This window comes from Melanostigma gelatinosum (assembly GCF_949748355.1).
Source record: "Melanostigma gelatinosum genome assembly, chromosome: 9".
Lineage (NCBI taxonomy): Eukaryota > Metazoa > Chordata > Actinopteri > Perciformes > Zoarcidae > Melanostigma > Melanostigma gelatinosum.
Genome location: NC_136642.1, coordinates 682,223 through 701,085, shown reverse-complemented (window position 1 = coordinate 701,085; position 18,863 = coordinate 682,223). Strand labels below are relative to the sequence as shown.

The following is an 18,863-nucleotide window of genomic DNA, read 5'->3' as shown; positions in this document are numbered from 1 at the left end:
GTCCCCGTGAGGTCAGTTTCAATCAGGTCTTCAGCATCTCAGATCCTCTCTGGTCGGTCCTCCAGGATTAAAAAACAGACGTAAACAAGGATTAAAAGAGAAGAAGAAGAATTTTACTCTTCATGTTTCTGTCGGAGCTGCTGGTGTTTTAGTTTCTCATGATTTGGATTTAACTGAACGAACATGAAGATGATGACGATGATGATGCTGCTGGGACTCTGCTGCTCAGGTCTGAAACATTCCTCTTTTAAAAAGATATACTTCGTCAACATAATTGTAATATAAAATATTAGTAAAATCATTATTTTAATATATATTTATACATAAACACATTTAAAAACAATTAAGTGGATCAATGTTAATAAATAATATATAAATTAATATTCCCGTGGACACATTTTTAAGATGATTTTCTTCTTCTGTTTATTATTTGTTGTTCTCTGGATGAGTTTTGGATGAGAACTCTGAATATTCATCCTCCTCATCATACAGACGGTCACAGTGTGTGTGTGTGTCTCTGTTAGTGTGTGTGTGTGTCTGTGTAGGTGTGTGTGTGTGTGTGTGTGTGTGTCTGTGTGTGTGTCTGTGTGTGTGTGTGTGTGTGTCTGTGTGTGAGTCTGTGTGTGTGTGTCTGTGTGTGTGTCTGTGTGTGTGTCTGTGTGTGTCTGTGTGTGAGTCTGTGTGTGTGTGTCTGTGTGTGTGTCTGTGTGTGAGTCTGTGTGTGTGTGTGTGTGTGTCTCTGTTAGTGTGTGTGTGTCTGTGTAGGTGTGTGTGTGTGTGTGTGTGTGTGTCTGTGTGTGAGTCTGTGTGTGTGTGTCTGTGTGTGTGTCTGTGTGTGAGTCTGTGTGTGTGTGTGTGTGTGTGTGTCTGTGTGTGAGTCTGTGTGTGTGTGTCTGTGTGTGTGTCTGTGTGTGTGTCTGTGTGTGTCTGTGTGTGAGTCTGTGTGTGTGTGTCTGTGTGTGTGTCTGTGTGTGAGTCTGTGTGTGTGTGTGTGTGTGTGTGTCTGTGTGTGAGTCTGTGTGTGTGTGTCTGTGTGTGTGTCTGTGTGTGTGTCTGTGTGTGTGTGTGTGTGTGTGTGTGTGAGTCTCTGTGTGTGTGTGTGTCTGTATGTGTGTCTGTGTGTCTGTGTGTGAGTCTGTGTGTGTGAGTCTGTGTGTGAGTCTGTGTGTGTGTGTGTGTGTGTGTGTGTCTCTGTGTGTGTGAGTCTGTGTAGGTGTGTGTGTGTGTGTGTGTGTGAGTCTGTGTGTGTGTGTGTGTGTGTCTGCATGTGTGTCTGTGTGTCTGTGTGTGAGTCTGTGTGTGTGTGTGTGTGTGTCTCTGTGTGTGTGTGTTTGTGTCTGTGTGTGTGTGAGTCTGTGTCTCTGTGTGTGTGTGTGTCTCTGTGTGTGTGTGTTTGTCTCTGTGTGTGTGTGTTTGTGTGTGTGTGTGTGTGTGAGTCTGTGTCTCTGTGTGTGTGTGTGTCTCTGTGTGTGTGAGTGTGTGTCTCTGTGTGTGTGTGTTTGTGTCTGTGTGTGTGTGAGTCTGTGTCTCTGTGTGTGTGTGTGTCTCTGTGTGTGTGTGTTTGTCTCTGTGTGTGTGTGTTTGTGTGTGTGTGTGTCTCTGTGTGTGTGTGTTTGTCTCTGTGTGTGTGTGTTTGTCTGTGTGTGTGTGTGTTTGTGTGTCTGTGTCTCTGTGTGTGTGTGTGTGTCTGTGTGTGTGTGTCTCTGTGTGTGTGTGTGTCTGTGTCTGTGTGTGTGTGTGTGTGTGTGTGTGTCTCTGTGTGTGTGTTTGTGTCTGTGTGTGTGAGTCTGTGTCTGTGTGTGTGTGTGTGTGTGTGTGTGAGTCTGTGTTTGTGTGTGTGTGTGTGTGTGTGTGTGTGTGAGTCTGTGTTTGTGTGTGTGTGTGTGTGTGTGTGTGTGTGTGTGAGTCTGTGTCTGTGTGTGTGTGTGTGTGTGTGTGTGTCTGTGTCTCTGTGTGTGTGAGTCTGTGTCTCTGTGTGTGTGTGTGTGTGTGTGTGTGTGTGTGAGTCTGTGTCTGTGTGTGTGTGTGTGTGTGTGTGTCTGTGTCTCTGTGTGTGTGAGTCTGTGTCTCTGTGTGTGTGTGTGTGTGTGTGTGTGTGTGTGTCTGTGTCTGTGTGTGTGTGTGTGTGTGTGTGTGTGTGTGTTTGACCTGAACGGAGACTCTCATGACCTGCAGGACTGAGGTCACCGTCTGCAGAGGAGGAGGAGGTTTTAGGGGATTTGGAGGTCAGGTCTGGTATTTTGGGGGGGGGGGGGGGGGGGGGGGTGGACTGTCTGGAACCCCCCCCCCCGGTATAATGAGGACCCAGATGGGAGGTGGACTTAATCCTGAACCTGCAGTCAGAGACACGACAGAGTTCAGTTCTCACAGAAAGAGTGACGAGTCATCAGCATGTCTGTCCTCGTGTCCTCATGTCCTCAATTAACTTTATTTGTCCTTTCCCCATTGACAAAAGACGGTCCTTTTTTCTTACCTTTCACAATAAAAGTCCTGGAAATAGTTTGAACATGATGTCTTACATAAGAGACGTTTTAGTTTGTCGGTCTGGAGAGTGAGACGTGACCTGGATCACAACTGGATCGGTTCTGACACACTTTGATTTAGGAGTATTATTATATTATATATTATATTACATTACATTACATTACATTACATTACATTATATTATATTATATTATATTATATTATATTATATATTACATTACATTATATTATATTACATTATATTATATATTATATTATATTATATTATATTACATTACATTGTACTATACTATATTATATTATATATTACATTACATTATATTATATTATATTATATTATATATTATATTATATTATATATTATATATTATATATGATATATTATACATTATGTATTATATTATATTATATTATATTATATTATATTATATTATATTATATTACATTACATTACATTACATTGCATTATATTATATTATATTACATTACATTTCATTATATTATATTATATATTATATGATATTATATATTATATATTATGCATTATATATTATATTATATTATATTATATTATATTATATTATAGTATATATTATATTATATTATATATTATATATTATATATTATATATTATACATTATACATTATATATTATATTATATTATATTATATAGTATATTATACTATATATTATATATTATATATTATATATTATATATTATATATTATATATTATATATTATATATTATATATTATATATTATATATTATATATTATATATTATATATTATATAATATATAATATATTATATTATATATTATATTATATATTATATTATATTCTATTATGTATTATAGTACATAAATAAGCTAAATTACAGTGAAATGGAATGAGAAATAAAAAATGTATAAATACTAAAACCATAAGTCACTTTATAAAAGCACATATAATAATAACCAATAATATTTAAGAAATAAATATAAAACATATTATGCCAAAGTGAAAAGATCTTTTTTTTTGTCTGTTTAAAAATATCAAAATGTAAAAAACTTTGATCGATAAAGTTTCATTGAGCAGAAGAAGAAGAAGAAACTCTTTTGTTCTTTTGTTCCTCTACAGACGAACAATAAAGTTAAACTTGAACTCTGTTAAAGAGGTATTAAATCATTGTTCTCACACCTAACACCCCTGTAAACACACTTGTACTTTATGTATGTATCTGTGGATGTATTTGTGGATATATTTTCTTTCTTTTTTTCCTATTTTCTATTTTAACATAACATAACATAACTTGAAGAGTCCGGCTGTAATAATAATAATTATAATTATCATTGATTATCATTATAATTATAATTATTATCATTAGCATTGATTATCATTATAATTATAATTATAATGATTATAATAATAATTATAATAATAATTATCATTTTAATAATAATAATCATCATAACAATAATAATGATAATGATAATAACTAGAAAATGCATTTCCTGCTGAAAATGCGTTGGAATACTGAAAGCTGAAATGAATCTCAAAAACATTGCTGAAAATAGATATCCAATTTTTAAAAAATTGCAAAAAGCTTAATAATTAAAAAACTAAAAGTTGAAAGATTACAAATATGAAGTCATATCACCCCTCTCCTGAAAGAGCTGAACATTTTGATATTCGAACGGTTTCTGTAGCTTAAAAGAATTCCAGCGGTAGTGATATTTGTTGTAGTAGTAGTAGAAGTTGTAGTAGAAGTATTATTAGCAGTATAAGTATTAGTAGCATTTGAATAAGTACTAGCTGTAGCAGTATTGCTATTTGTAGTAGCAGTAGTAGTAGAAGTTGTAGTCGAAGTATCAGTAATTAGAAGAAGTAGTAGAAGTAGTAGTATCAGTAGTCGTAGTAATAGCTGTAGTAGTGGTCGTAGTATTTTATATAACAGTAGTAGTAGTATAATAAGTAGTAGTAGTAGTAACAGTAAAGTCAGTTTTTGAAGTAGCAGTAGTAGTAGTACTAGTAGCAGTCGTACTAATAGCTGTAGTAGTATTCGTACTGGTTATTAGTACTGGTAGTAGCAGGAATAGCAGTATTAGCAGTTGTGGTACAAGTAATAATAGTAGTGGTAGCAATAGCAGTAGTGGTAGTAATAATATTTATGGTAGCAGTAATAGCAGTAGCAGTAGTAGTAATAGTAGCAACAGCAAAAGTTGAAGTAGTAGTAGTAGTAGCAGTAGTAATACTAGAAATATTAGCAGTAGTAGTAGTTGTCGCAGTATTAGTAAGAGCATTCATTATTTCAACAAAAAAGCCTAATTTTGAGCTAAACGTTTAAATACAGTTAATTCATGAGGCTTTTAATTTAAAAAGGTGGGACTGGGTGGGGGAGGGAGGGGGAGAGGAGACATAATCATAATGTTTGACACATAAACAGAGGTTATTAAATGACAGGCTTCATCACAAGCATTTCAGTTAGGATTCATTCTGTGGGGCTTTTATTTTAAAATGGTGTGTGTGTGTGGGGGGGGGGGGTGGAGGAGGGGGGAAAGATATAGAAATGGGGTACCGTGTTCTGTGGAAGATGTTTTTGAAGCAAAATTTAACATTGGTCTCTATGGAGCAGAAAGTTGGTTTTCCTCTCAATTAACGGCTTCTGTGTCAAATGTGGAAATCTGTGGGATTCCACAGTAATTTTTCTACGACAAGGACAATATTAGCTACTTCTACATCCAGAAATTATGCATGAAGAGTGAAGATTGTGGACATAGTGGCAAAATACAAATGTTTTTTTCACAAGAATCTCAAGCTGCTCTTCACTCTAGCGGTGACCTCACGCACTCTAAGCTGCGCAATACACACCCATTATAAAGTCAGAAAAGGGCTGAAAAATCATAAAAGTAAAATTGCTGCAGTTCAAAAAGTTTAAAATCTGCCATGTCTTTCCTCGTCTCTCCCTCTTGTGTCGCGGTGTGTGTAAATGTCACTCGAATCAAACATTTAATTGTTTAATCAAACATTTGAAACATTTAAACAATTAAACAATTAAACATTTAAACAATTAAAACATTAAAACAATTAAACAATTACACATTTCAACATTTAAACAATTAAACATTTAAACATTCAAACATTTAAAATTTAAACAATTAAACAATTAAACATTTAAACAATTAAAACATTAAAACAATTAAACAATTAAACATTTAAACAATTAAACATTTAAACAATTAAAACATTAAAACAATTAAACAATTAAACAATTAAACATTTAAACAATTAAAACATTAAAACAATTAAACAATTAAACATTTAAACATTTAAACAATTAAACAATTAAACAATTAAACATTTAAACATTTAAACAATTAAAACAGTGAAACAATTAAACAATTAAACAATTAAACATTTAAACATTTAAACATTTAAACAGTTAAACATTTAAACAATTAAACATTTAAACAATTAAACATTTAAACATTTAAACAATTAAACATTTTAAACATTTAAACAATTCAACATTTAAACAATTAAACAATTAAACAATTAAACATTTCAACAATTAAACATTTCAACAATTAAACATTTAAACATTTAAACAGTTCAACATTTAAACAATTAAACATTTAAACATTTAAACAGTTAAACATTTAAACAATTAAACATTTAAACAATTTAAACATTTAAACATTTAAACAATTAAACATTTAAATATTTAAACATTTAAACATTTAAACAATTAAACATTTAAACAATTAAACATTTAAACATTTAAACAATTAAACATTTAAACAATTCAACATTTAAACAATTAAACAATTAAACATTTAAACAATTAAACATTTCAACAATTAAACATTTAAACATTTAAACAGTTCAACATTTAAACAATTAAACATTTAAACATTTAAACAGTTCAACATTTAAACAATTAAACATTTAAATATTTAAACATTTAAACATTTAAACATTTAAACAATTAAACAATTAAACATTTAAAACATTAAAACAATTAAACAATTAAACATTTCAACATTTCAACAATTAAACATTTAAACATTTAAACATTTAAACAATTAAACAATTCAACATTTAAACAATTAAAACATTAAAACAATTAAACATTTAAACAATTTAACATTTAAACATTTAAACAATTAAACAATTAAACAATTAAACATTTAAACATTTAAACAATTAAAACATTTGAACAATTAAACATTTAAACAATTAAAACATTTAAACAATTAAACATTTAAACAATTTAAAACATTTTAACCGTTTTCACCGATGAATAAATAAAGAATTTTTGTTATTGATCATCAACAGCTTCATCATCATCATCATCATCATCATCATTGTCAGTGAGTACTTCGTGTTTCTTATTGTTTTATTCTTAATGAAGTTCATCAGATTGTTGTCTTCTCTTTTAAATGTCTAAAGGACAGAAACACCTGAACTCACCATCTGTCCGTCTGTCAGACTCATCTGTATTAGTCTGTCAGTCTATATCAGTATGTCAGACTAATATAGTTGTATTGAATTGAACAGCTGACAATGAGGGCACTGAAGTGCTTTTTCACCTGTCCTCCTCCTCTCAGGTCTGGGTGGAGCCTCGGAGATGGCCTTCCTCAAAGAGCCCAGTGATGTCATTGCGGTGAGGGACCGCCCCCTGACGCTGGACTGTCAGGTGGAGGGAGAGGGGCCGATCTCCATCACCTGGAGACGAAACGGCGTCCCCGTGGCGACCGGCGTTGGGGCTGCTTTGCTCGGCAACGGAACGCTGCTCATCAAAAACTTCTCAAAGAGACGAGAAACTAACAAGACGGACGCCGGAGAATACGACTGTGCTGCTCAGAACCACTTCGGCAGGTTGATCAGCCGCAAGGCCCGGGTCCAGCTCGCATGTAAGTCACAAGACCTCTACAGACCGGAACATATCAATCTATAACTTATCAATCACATAATAATAACATGTCAATAACATGTCAATGACATGTCAATAGCATGTCAATGGCATATCAATGACATGTCAATGACATGTCAATAATATGTCAATGGCATATCAATGGCATGTCAATGGCATGTCAATAGCATGTCAATAGCATGTCAATGGCATGGCAATGGCATGTCAATAACATGTCAATAGCATTTCAATGGCATATCAATGACATGTCAATGGCATGTCAATAACATGTCAATAGCATTTCAATGACATGTCAATGGCATGTCAATGGCATGTCAATAACATGACAATAGCATGTCAATGGCATGGCAATGGCATGTCAATAACATGTCAATAACATGTCAATGACATGTCAATAACATGTCAATAACATACCAATGACATATCAATAACATGTCAATAACATATCAAAGACATGTCAATAACATGTCAATAACATATCAATGACATATCAATGACATATCAATAACATGTCAATGGCATGTCAATGGCATGTCAATGACATGTCAATAACATGCCAATAACATAATAATAATAACATGTCAATAACATAATAATAATAACATGTCAATAACATAATAATAATATGTCAATGACATGTCAATAACATGTCAATAACATATCAATGATATATTAATAACATAACAATACGATAATAATAACATGTCAATGACATGTCAATAACAAGTCAATAACATGTCAATAACATATCAATGACATGTCAATAACATAATAATAACATGTCAATAACATGTCAATAACATATCAATGACATGTCAATAACATGTCATTAACATATCAATGACATAACAATAATAAGATAGTAATAACATGTCAATATATATCATTAAAATATCACGACATGTTATTAAGAGAACATATCAAGAACACAATAATAATTCATCTGTTTGTCTCCCCCTCCCTAAAGCCCTCCCTAAATTCATGTCTCACCCAGAGTCTGTGGCAGTGGATGAAGGGGGCGTGGCCAGACTCACCTGTCAGGTAAATGGAATCCCAGAAGCCAACATCACCTGGCAGAGAGACCGACGCCCACTGAGCACCGAGCACCCCAGGTAGGGTTTTACATGTGTTAATATATACTCAAGGTGTAAGTAACATGTACTTAATGTATATTTTAAATGTACTTTTCAGGTACACGCTGCTGCCTAACGGCGTGCTGCAGATCACCGGCGTTCGAAGAACAGACAGCGGTTTGTTTCGCTGCGTCGCCTCAAACATCGCCAACACTCGATACAGCCACGAGGCCCAGCTGTCTGTCACCGGTAAGACCAGACTGAGGGCAAATAAAGACAAAACGACAGACCAACTAAGATAGACAAACTAAAAGACCAAACTGAGGGCACAGAAAGACCAAATTAAAAGACCAAACAGGGAAAAGAAAGACAAATTAAAAGACCAAACAGGGAAAAGAAAGACAAATTAAAAGACCAAACTCAGGGCAAAAAAGACAAACTAACAGACCAAACTCAGAACAAAGAAAGACAAACTAACAGACCAAACTGAGGACAAAGAAAGACAAACTAACAGACCAAACTCAGAACAAAGAAAGACAAACTAACAGACCAAACTGAGGACAAAGAAAGACAAATTAAAAGACCAAACAGGGAAAAGAAAGACAAATTAAAAGACCAAACTCAGGGCAAAAAAGACAAACTAACAGACCAAACTCAGAACAAAGAAAGACAAACTAACAGACCAAACTCAGAACAAAGAAAGACAAACTAACAGACCAAACTCAGAACAAAGAAAGACAAACTAACAGACCAAACTCAGAACAAAGAAAGACAAACTAACAGACCAAACTGAGGACAAAGAAAGACAAACTAACAGACCAAACTCAGAACAAAGAAAGACAAACTAACAGACCAAACTCAGAACAAAGAAAGACAAACTAACAGACCAAACTGAGGACAAAGAAAGACAAACTAAAAGACCAAACTGAGGACAAAGAAAGACAAACTAACAGACCAAACTGAGGACAAAGAAAGACAAACTAACAGACCAAACTCAGAACAATGAAAGACAAACTAACAGACCAAACTCAGAACAAAGAAAGACAAACTAAAAGACCAAACTGAGGACAAAGAAAGACAAACTAACAGACCAAACTGAGGACAAAGAAAGACAAACTAACAGACCAAACTCAGAACAAAGAAAGACAAACTAAAAGACCAAACTGAGGACAAAGAAAGACAAACTAACAGACCAAACTCAGGACAAGAAACCCCTCGCTCACCTCGATGTTTTATGGTTCCGGTCCAGTTGCAGGATTCAGGATCGACCGAGAACCCGTCATCCTGTCCGGTCCTCAGAACCTCACCATCAACGTCCACCAGACGGCCATCTTGGAATGCATCGCCACAGGAAACCCCCGGCCGATCGTGTCCTGGAGTCGCCTTGGTAACCAGAACACACCAAACACCTGACAGTTATTGATCTGTTATTGTTATTATTGTGGTAACCATGGTAACACGATGCCCTGTGTGTGTGACAGACGGACGCTCCATCGGCGTTGAGGGGATCCAGGTGTTGGGAACCGGTAACCTGATGATCTCTGACGCCACGTTGAAGCATTCTGGAATTTATGTTTGTTCAGCGAACAGACCAGGAAGTAGATCCAGAAGAACGGCCGTGGGACGCCTCGTAGTACAAGGTACCTGTTGTGAAAAAAAATGTTGTAGCTGTTTTTCACACTTAGAGCAGGTTTAAGAATGAAACAGAAGCTCTCAGAGGCGTATAGTTAAATCAAAGCAATAGATTTATTTATCAACAGAGTTATGAGTTATTCAGCCCAGCCATCAAACAAGCTTGGGTGCTAATGGATGAACTTCGCAGAGATTCACCATGAGACACGCTTCAACACATCAGCGTGAAACTTAATATAGGGGTCCGCCCCTTGATACACATTGGCCAAAGTCAAAGATGCAGGCGTGGCACGTTTGTACGTTATGGCGCCTGGATGGAGGCCGTGAATGTCCATTCACCTTGGCCCCTCCCAATAGGCGTTGGTTTCCATCAGTGTGAGTGAGATGATGCATGCTGCAAGACCTGAGAAAGAAGTGTGGGAAGAAGCCGGGCTCAGCTAGGGCGTTGGCCCTCGCTTGAATCTCACTGTCTTATCTATCTGAAAGATGGCTGCCTGTTCCTTGTGACGCAGTTAAATAAGTAACCTTTCACCTGCTTCTCTCTGGCCTTAGTGTATGCTGTGAGCACTGTATAAGTGGTTAATAGAGCTGCATAAGCTAATGGTTATTAAAACTACAAATATGCTAGTGATTAATTAAACTGTATATAAGTCAATTGCTACTTAAAGCTGCATATAAGCTAGCTGTTAATTAAACTGTATATAAGCTAGTTGCTACTTAAAGCTGCATATAAACTAGCTGCTGATTAAGCTGTATATAAGCTAATTGCTGATTAAAGCTGTATATAAGCTAATTTTATCAACATACCTCATAGTACTTCATGATACTTCATAGTACTTCATAATACTTTACTATCCCTCATAGCACTTCAGAATACGACACAATACTTCAGAATACTTTATGATACCTCATAATACCTCATAATTCTTTATAATAGTTAATAATACTTCATGATACTTAATTTACATGTTGAGTTTTCATGAAACATGATTGTATAATATTTAATATTAAATATCTTCATCACACGACGATCAGCTCACTCACTGAGCTCTTATTGTGGAAACACTTCCTGTTTAACAGCGACTCAGTTTGACCGATGAACTTGAACTCATCGTGTCGAGTGTGTAAAGTGTGTGTGTGTGTGTGTGTGTGAGTGTGTGTGTGTGTGTGTGAGTGTGTGTGTGTGTGTGAGTGTGTGAGTGTGTGTGTGTATGAGTGTGTGAGTGTGTGTGTGTGTGTGTGTGTGAGTGTGTGTGTGAGTGTGTGAGTGTGTGTGTATGAGTGTGTGAGTGTGTGTGTGTGTTTGTCTCCCACACTCACAGCTTCATTATAATAACTATTAGCATGTGAAGAGTTCACTTCACAATGAGGACTTTATTCACTCTGAAGCTCCGTCTGTCGCACGAATATCTCAAAGATTTATAAATATTTATGAACATTTAAACATTGAAATGTTCATAAATATTTATAAATCTTTAGAGACTTCTTCTTCTCTCTTATGAACAAAACGAACTGATGATTAGTATCTCAAATATTCAAATAAATTGTTGTCATGCTTTTGGACTCATGAGAGAAATTAAGCATTTAATAAAGAGGAAAATATTATGAACACGTTTTAACAAGTTTTAATCTTATTATAAGAAGCAAATTGATATTCAGTTCTGAAACAAAGATTATTTTTATTTTACAGATCTGAAGATTGTTTTTCATTGTTTCAGTTATTTAGAAAATAGAGACAGAAACAAACTGAATTCATAAAATATGATATATTTTATATGATATATGATACATTATAATGTGTGTGTGTGTTCTGCTCTTGAGTCACAGAGTGTGTGAAAGGTCAGAGGTCGTCTCTTCATAAAGCCCCTCCCCCCTACTCTACATACGGGGGTCAGAGGTCAGAGGGGGGGGGTGACGGAGACACATGTGTGTAAGTGGTCTCCTTGTTACCGTGGAGACGGACCGTCCTGAGACAGCACCTGTCTGTCTGCTTGGGGGGGTCAATACACACAACAAGAGTCAGAGGCTCTTCTTCTTCTGCTGCTGCTGCTGCTGCCACATTCATTCAGGAGAAGAAGACGTTCTCTGTTCAATAACATTCGGACTAATAATATAAATAATATATATAAAAATATATAAATATATAAATAATAATAATAAACCTTTCTTACTGTTTAAGTTTCTACTTAAGAGTCAGAACTCTGTACACCAGTACTACTACTGTATAATAGTACTACTACTGTTAGTACTACTACTGTTAGTACTACTACCATATAAAAGTACTACTACTGTATACTAGTACTACTACTGTAGGAGCGATTAGTTAGGTCTGGGTATTATAAATGTACATTGGGAGCCTACCTCAGGTTGACCACGGGTGGCAGTGTGGAGTATTGTGGCAGGTAATTAATATGTGGGGCACAGGTGGTGATGGGGAGATCGCACGGTTTTTACCGCAAACCAGACACACCAGAGGGAGACCAGGAAGATAAGTGCTATCCTGTTGTATTATCATCTGTGAACACTCATTGAACGGGAACCTCACCCAAAAGTGTGAAACGCTGGAATCTCTTTGTTGTAGCGAGTAAGGAACAGGATCTTCTCCCGCACCCAGCCGAGTGGCTAGTTGCTGGAATCAGTCACTACAACTACAGTTAATACTACTCACAGCATGACGATTTGTGTCTGCAGCTCCTCCAGAGTTCGTGCAGTGGCCTCAGTCCGTGTCCAGACCAGCAGGTGGCAGCTCTGTCTTCAGCTGCACGGCTACCGGAGCTCCAGAGCCGCACCACATCTGGCTGAAGAACGGGAAACTACTGACACCGAGCGGCAACGTGAAGCTCACCAACGGAAACACGTGAGAACATCAACACACACATGCTCATCAGCTGAGGACAGGGAGCAGGAGGAGGAGGAGGAGGAGGCCGGTATCGTACCGGACTAGAGGCCGGTATCGTACCGGACTAGAGGCCGGTATCGTACCGGACTAGAGGCCGGTATCGTACCGGACTAGAGGCCGGTATGGTACCGGACTAGTTGCCGGTATCGTACCGGACTAGAGGCCGGTATGGTACCGGACTAGTTGCCGGTATCGTACCGGACTAGAGGCCGGTATCGTACCGGACTAGAGGCCGGTATCGTACCGGACTAGTTGCCGGTATCGTACCGGACTAGTTGCCGGTATCGTACCGGACTAGAGGCCGGTATGGTACCGGACTAGTTGCCGGTATCGTACCGGACTAGAGGCCGGTATGGTACCGGACTAGTTGCCGGTATCGTACCGGACTAGAGGCCGGTATGGTACCGGACTAGTTGCCGGTATCGTACCGGACTAGAGGCCGGTATCGTACCGGACTAGAGGCCGGTATGTGAAAGAATCCTGCTCTCTGTCTCCGCAGGACTCTGGCCATCACCCGGATCACCCCCCAGGACGAAGCCATCTATCAGTGCATCGCCGAGAACAGCGCCGGCACCAACCAGGCCAGCGCCCGGCTCGCCATCAGCCAGGGGCCCGACCTCCCCGAGGCCCCCACCGGCCTCCAGGCCTCTGCCCTCAGCTCCAGCAGCCTGGAGCTGGTCTGGGACCAGCCGGCGGAACATGTCAGCCAGCAGATCATAGGATACGTGCTGCACATCAGACGCCTGGGGGGTAAGGGACCTGACAGGAGACCTGGTCCCGTTCCTCGTACGTGGTTCACAAAGTCTATCAAATGTCCTGTTAGCAGCCGACATTAACGAGATGATTGAAGTCAGGCTGTCTCGGGTTCTCCGAGGCTGATCCTCTCAAACAGTCTCGTTAATGCGACCCAGACGATCAGGATCAGGATGACTGCGCGTGCACGTCCTACTTCTAAAGGGGGAAGCGTGGATCACCCAAACCATGATGTTCTAACAGTCCAATGTGAAATAAAGTCACAGAAAGAGCCTCTTTGTTCTCCGCTGACGAGCAGGAGATGATCATGAACGCATATGAGGAAGTCAAGACCGAAATCACAGCAAAATATAACAGCGGCACCGCTGAGAGGACCAGACAAGAAGCACGGCAACACATCAGACACGTTCAATGCGTCAGTGTTGGGAATGAATCGGCTCATTTTAATGCCTCATCAGCCCAACCAATCACATGACATGTCTTTATGTGCTGCTGGCAGTAGACTTCATGATGCATCATCCAATGAGATCTACAGCGACAATAATGATCTCAACTCTTCAGAATAACAATAAAAACAAGCCAACGAGGATCCAATGACACTCATTAACATGAGGACATGTGTGCTGTATGCCTCATGCATCATGTACTGTATGTGTGTGTGTACATGTGTGTGTAGATCACATGTAGAACTAGCAGTGTGAATGTGTGTGTGTGTGTTATTCATCATCAGACATTCAATCAACTGAAGCAGTGAAGATCAATAGTGTGTGATTCTCTGTGTTCTCATCATGATCCACCTTCATCATGTTCTACAGTAATGATGTGCTGCTGTACTAATAACACTCATATCATTATGAGTGCTTTAACCTCATGTATGCAACCAGCCATCAAGAGGACATGAGAGCAAGTACACACTAAGCACACACACATGACTCAGAATGCTGAGTCAGCACAATATGTGCCATGGTGACGTGATGAACACATCCATAAGTTTATTAAGCGCCAAATCAACTGGACCAACAGCGCGGCATGCAGCGGCTTTCCCCATGTTCTCCGCATCGCCGACACTACAACAACGCAGCACTCGCACAACAGCTCAAGGCTGCATCCAGTCTGTGGGACAGGCAGTGTGGTGTTCAATGTCTGCTCCAGAAGCTCTGGAAAGAAATGATTCCTTGTGGGCAGAATGGACAGCGCTCGTACAGGAAGTCATCGTGATGTGATGACGGATCTTGGCGATGTGGAAGAAGTCTCTCCCTATAAAACGCTCATCTAACTAATATCCTCCTTCATCAGTGGATCTCTGAGGAAGGAGCTGCACATTAATGCAACAGAGGCTTCTTAGTTTGCTCCGCTGCTTTAAGGATCACGTGTGTCTCACTTTACATGCATTTCATCAACTCCCGTATAACCCCCAGTATATGCGCAAGCGCATCAGACTACCGTATGTGACGGGAGCGGCCATGTTTTCCGGGGGAGTGGCAGCTTATCCAGCTACCTTCAGTTAGCCTGCGCTGGAGCAGGTTCCAGCTTATGGATGTGTTGCCATGGTGATTTTGCCAAACTTGCTTTGTGGAACCAAAAAGCCTGACTTATGTAATCTTATCCTGAAAATGATCTGGCTAACTCAGTTAGCCACGTACGAGGAACGGGGCCCAGGTTCAGCAGGACTTGTTTTGTTGTTGTTGTTCTCTCTGACCTCTGACCTCTGACTTCCTCAGAGCCAGACAGTGCCGAGCTGCAGGAGGCCGTCAGTAAGACCACCTTCAGACACAAGTTCATCAACCTGGAAGCAGCCACCACCTATTCCATCTACCTGAAGGCCTACTCCGCTCTGGGAGGACGCCAGCAGTCCAACGCCATCACTGCCACCACACAGGGAGGCGGTACGTCCACCTTAAAACAATGTCAACCTTAAAAAACTGTCCACCTTAAAACATTGTCCACCTTAAACACTTTGACGCTGTCCACCTTAAATATCGTTCCACATGTAAATACAGTCTGTCTCTGTCTGTCCCACAGTTCCCAGTTCTCCCAGTTTCTTCACTAAGGTCCTGAACCAGACGGCCATGCAGGTGTACTGGGAGCTGCCCAGTAAGCCAGGGAAGCTGGAGGGCTTCAGACTGGAGTACCGTGGGGTTTCCAACCCAGAAGTCCACGGGCTGGAGACCTTCCCGGGACACATCAACACCCACTCTATCTCCCACCTGGGTCAGTTAAAGGAACAGTGCAACAATTCACAGTTAGTTATCCAGTTAGTTCGTTAACTAACCAGTCCAGCAGTCAGCTGATGTAGTAAACAAGATTCTGCAACAAACAAACAACCAAATAGCTCCAATGCTAAATTGCTAATGTCTCCTTTTACGTTTTTCTGATCAATGAACAACTACAAGCTATTTGATTTAGCTTGTTGGTATTTTGCTAATGTTTACTTAGCTGGATAATGGTTACTGTGTGGCTAACGGTGTCTCACTAACAGCCTAATATAGGTAGTTACAACATTAAAAGTAGGTTTAAAACATTAGCCTGAAGCTAGCATATCATCAAACATAATATGATAAAAAACAATAAAACGCTTTGTGGTTGTTGGAAGACTAGTAGTTTTCCCCTGCTTGCAGTTCTTTGTGCTAAGCTAGGCTAAACATTTGATATCATGCTAATACAAGTTCAGTGTGTTAACGAACAGCCCAGTGAAAAAATGTTCCTGTCAACCTCAAATAAAATGAATTTAGATTTAAAAGAACGACAGAAGTGTCGACTAAATAAACAGTCGCTAATGCTAACTGTTTAACATCAGTGGTTAACTTTCTAAAAGGTATGAGGACGAGGCTAACAGTCGGGTAGCCATCTTGGAATAAGTTGAGTACTAAATAAAAAGAATAACTGATAAATATGACTCAAAAATAAAATAACTAGCTTAGCATCGGACATGTAGCTGTAACAACATCGGCTACCAATGACCAGCTAACAACACCAAGCTATAAACAACATTGAGTATGCTAGCTGTTTTACGGCTGCAGTTTCCCCCTGCCTCCAGTGTTTATGCTAAGCTAGTCGTTAGCCTGTTTGACTGTTTTCTTCCTGCAGAGCCGGCAGCGGTTTATGAGATCCAGCTGGTGGCGTTTAACGGGAACGGAGACGGTCCGGCCAACCGCCGCCTCGTGTCTCTGTCTGAGGGAGGAAACAGTGCAGCAGGTAGGAGCCTCACCGTGACCTCTGACCTCTCTGTGACCCGTGAACAAACCAGTGGAACCAGTTTAACCTGCTTGTTGTCTCCACCAGCTGGTCCCACTGGTCCTACTGGTCCCAGCTGTAACTGTGATCAGTCCCACGGCTCCATGTCCGCTCTGCTGGTCGGCGTTCACAGCGGCTTCGCCTGCATCCTCTGCTGCCTGCTGCTCATCCTGCTGGGATACAGACGCAGGTAAGACCATCATCATCATCACCTTCATCACCATCATCATCATCATCGTCATCATCCTCACTCTGTTCTGGGTTCAGCTTCTTCTGCAGAAAGTCAACAAGCTGGGAGACTCCGCCCACTCTGAATGGTGTCAGAGGTGCTAAAGGTCACACACCTGAGAGCATCGAGCTGAGCCAGGTAACACACACACACACACACACACCACACAGGTGTACTTCTGTACTTGTGAGGACCTAAACTAAACCTCAACCTGAGTTGGGCCTGAAACCAGGTCTGAACCCTCAGACACCTGAAGGTTTGTCCAAAAAGTGAGGAAGAGACAAACTGTCCACGCTCAGAGAAGGATCTTCACAAAGATAGAACTACAATAATTCAAACACACACACAGATCCTGATCCAAAAAGTAAAGTTTTTGAGTCTCATTAGTGCATTTGTTCACGTTTTACGTCCTCTAATTGGGTTCTGGGTTTCGATCCCCGTTCTGGGCAGCCCCCTATTAACTTAAAGGTTTTATGTTACCATATTTTTTGTTAAATTCGAACTCAGCTCAGGATGGATTATGATGTGACTGGATAATATTTGGTGTCTAGGCTGACGAGTAATAACTTCCACCTTGTGAGAAGAGTCATGTGATGTCTAATGTGCAAACTAGTTTTCCTTTTTATACGTGTAACAAATCTTTTTTGTCGTAGTTTTCATTGACGTTACATTAGAAGAAAATCTGGGCTCTTATTTTGGTAGTTTGGTCCACGTGACATCACCTCACCATATAACATTGTCCCTGTCTGCTCCACCCACAGAGATGTGACTCCGCTCCTCCTCCAGTGATGGTCATGGTTGAACCGACTCCACCCGTCCAGCCCGGCACAGGCACCGGATAAAACACCACACAAACACACTGCTAACTCCTCCTCCTCCTCCTCCAGCCTGTGGTCACCTCCTCTCCTCCTGACAGCCTTACAGCCACTTCAGCCTTCATGAATGACTGAGATTAGAGTTTATTTTTGAGATTATTGATATGAGAGATAATGAGTCTGTCTGAGGAACTTTCAGAGAGCATCTGATACCACAAGGGAACGAAATAGTTCACAACACCTGGAGATACTTTACAACACCTCAAGATACCTCACAACACCTGGAGATACTTTACAACACCTCAAGATACTTCGCAACACCTCACAACACCTGGAGATACTTTACAACACCTCAAGATACTTCACAACACCTCACAACACCTGGAGATACTTTATAACACCTCAATATACTTTACAACACCTCAAGATACTTTACAACACCTCACAACACCTGGAGATACTTTACAACACCTCAAGATACTTCACAACACCTCACAACACCTGGAGATACTTTATAACACCTCAATATACTTTACAACACCTCAAGATACTTTACAACACCTCATAACACCTGGATATACTTTACAACACCTCAATATACTTTACAACACCTCAAGATACTTTACAACACCTCACAACACCTGGAGATACTTTACAACACCTCAAGATACTTCACAACACCTCACAACACCTGGATATACTTTACAACACCTCAAGATACCTTACAACACCTCACAACACCTGGAGATACTTTACAACACCTCACAACACCTGGAGATACTTTACAACACCTCAAGATACTTCACAACACCTCATAACACCTGGAG

General features: G+C 39.2%; 1 protein-coding gene across 1 annotated transcript; it reads left to right on the top strand.

The window, feature by feature from the left end:
• Positions 1–201: 201 nt before the first annotated feature.
• LOC306782455 (immunoglobulin superfamily DCC subclass member 3-like) lies at positions 202–18,063 on the top strand (the record flags this gene model as incomplete). The annotated part of the gene is made up of 14 exons (XM_079275823.1): positions 202–229; positions 7,076–7,381; positions 8,369–8,513; positions 8,593–8,723; positions 9,724–9,861; positions 9,956–10,114; positions 12,798–12,963; positions 13,505–13,755; positions 15,480–15,644; positions 15,781–15,969; positions 16,846–16,953; positions 17,041–17,182; positions 17,260–17,359; positions 17,983–18,063. The coding sequence occupies 14 exons, from the start codon at positions 202–204 to the stop codon at positions 18,061–18,063; spliced, it is 2,109 nt and encodes a 702-aa protein (XP_079131949.1).
• Positions 18,064–18,863: the final 800 nt, after the last annotated feature.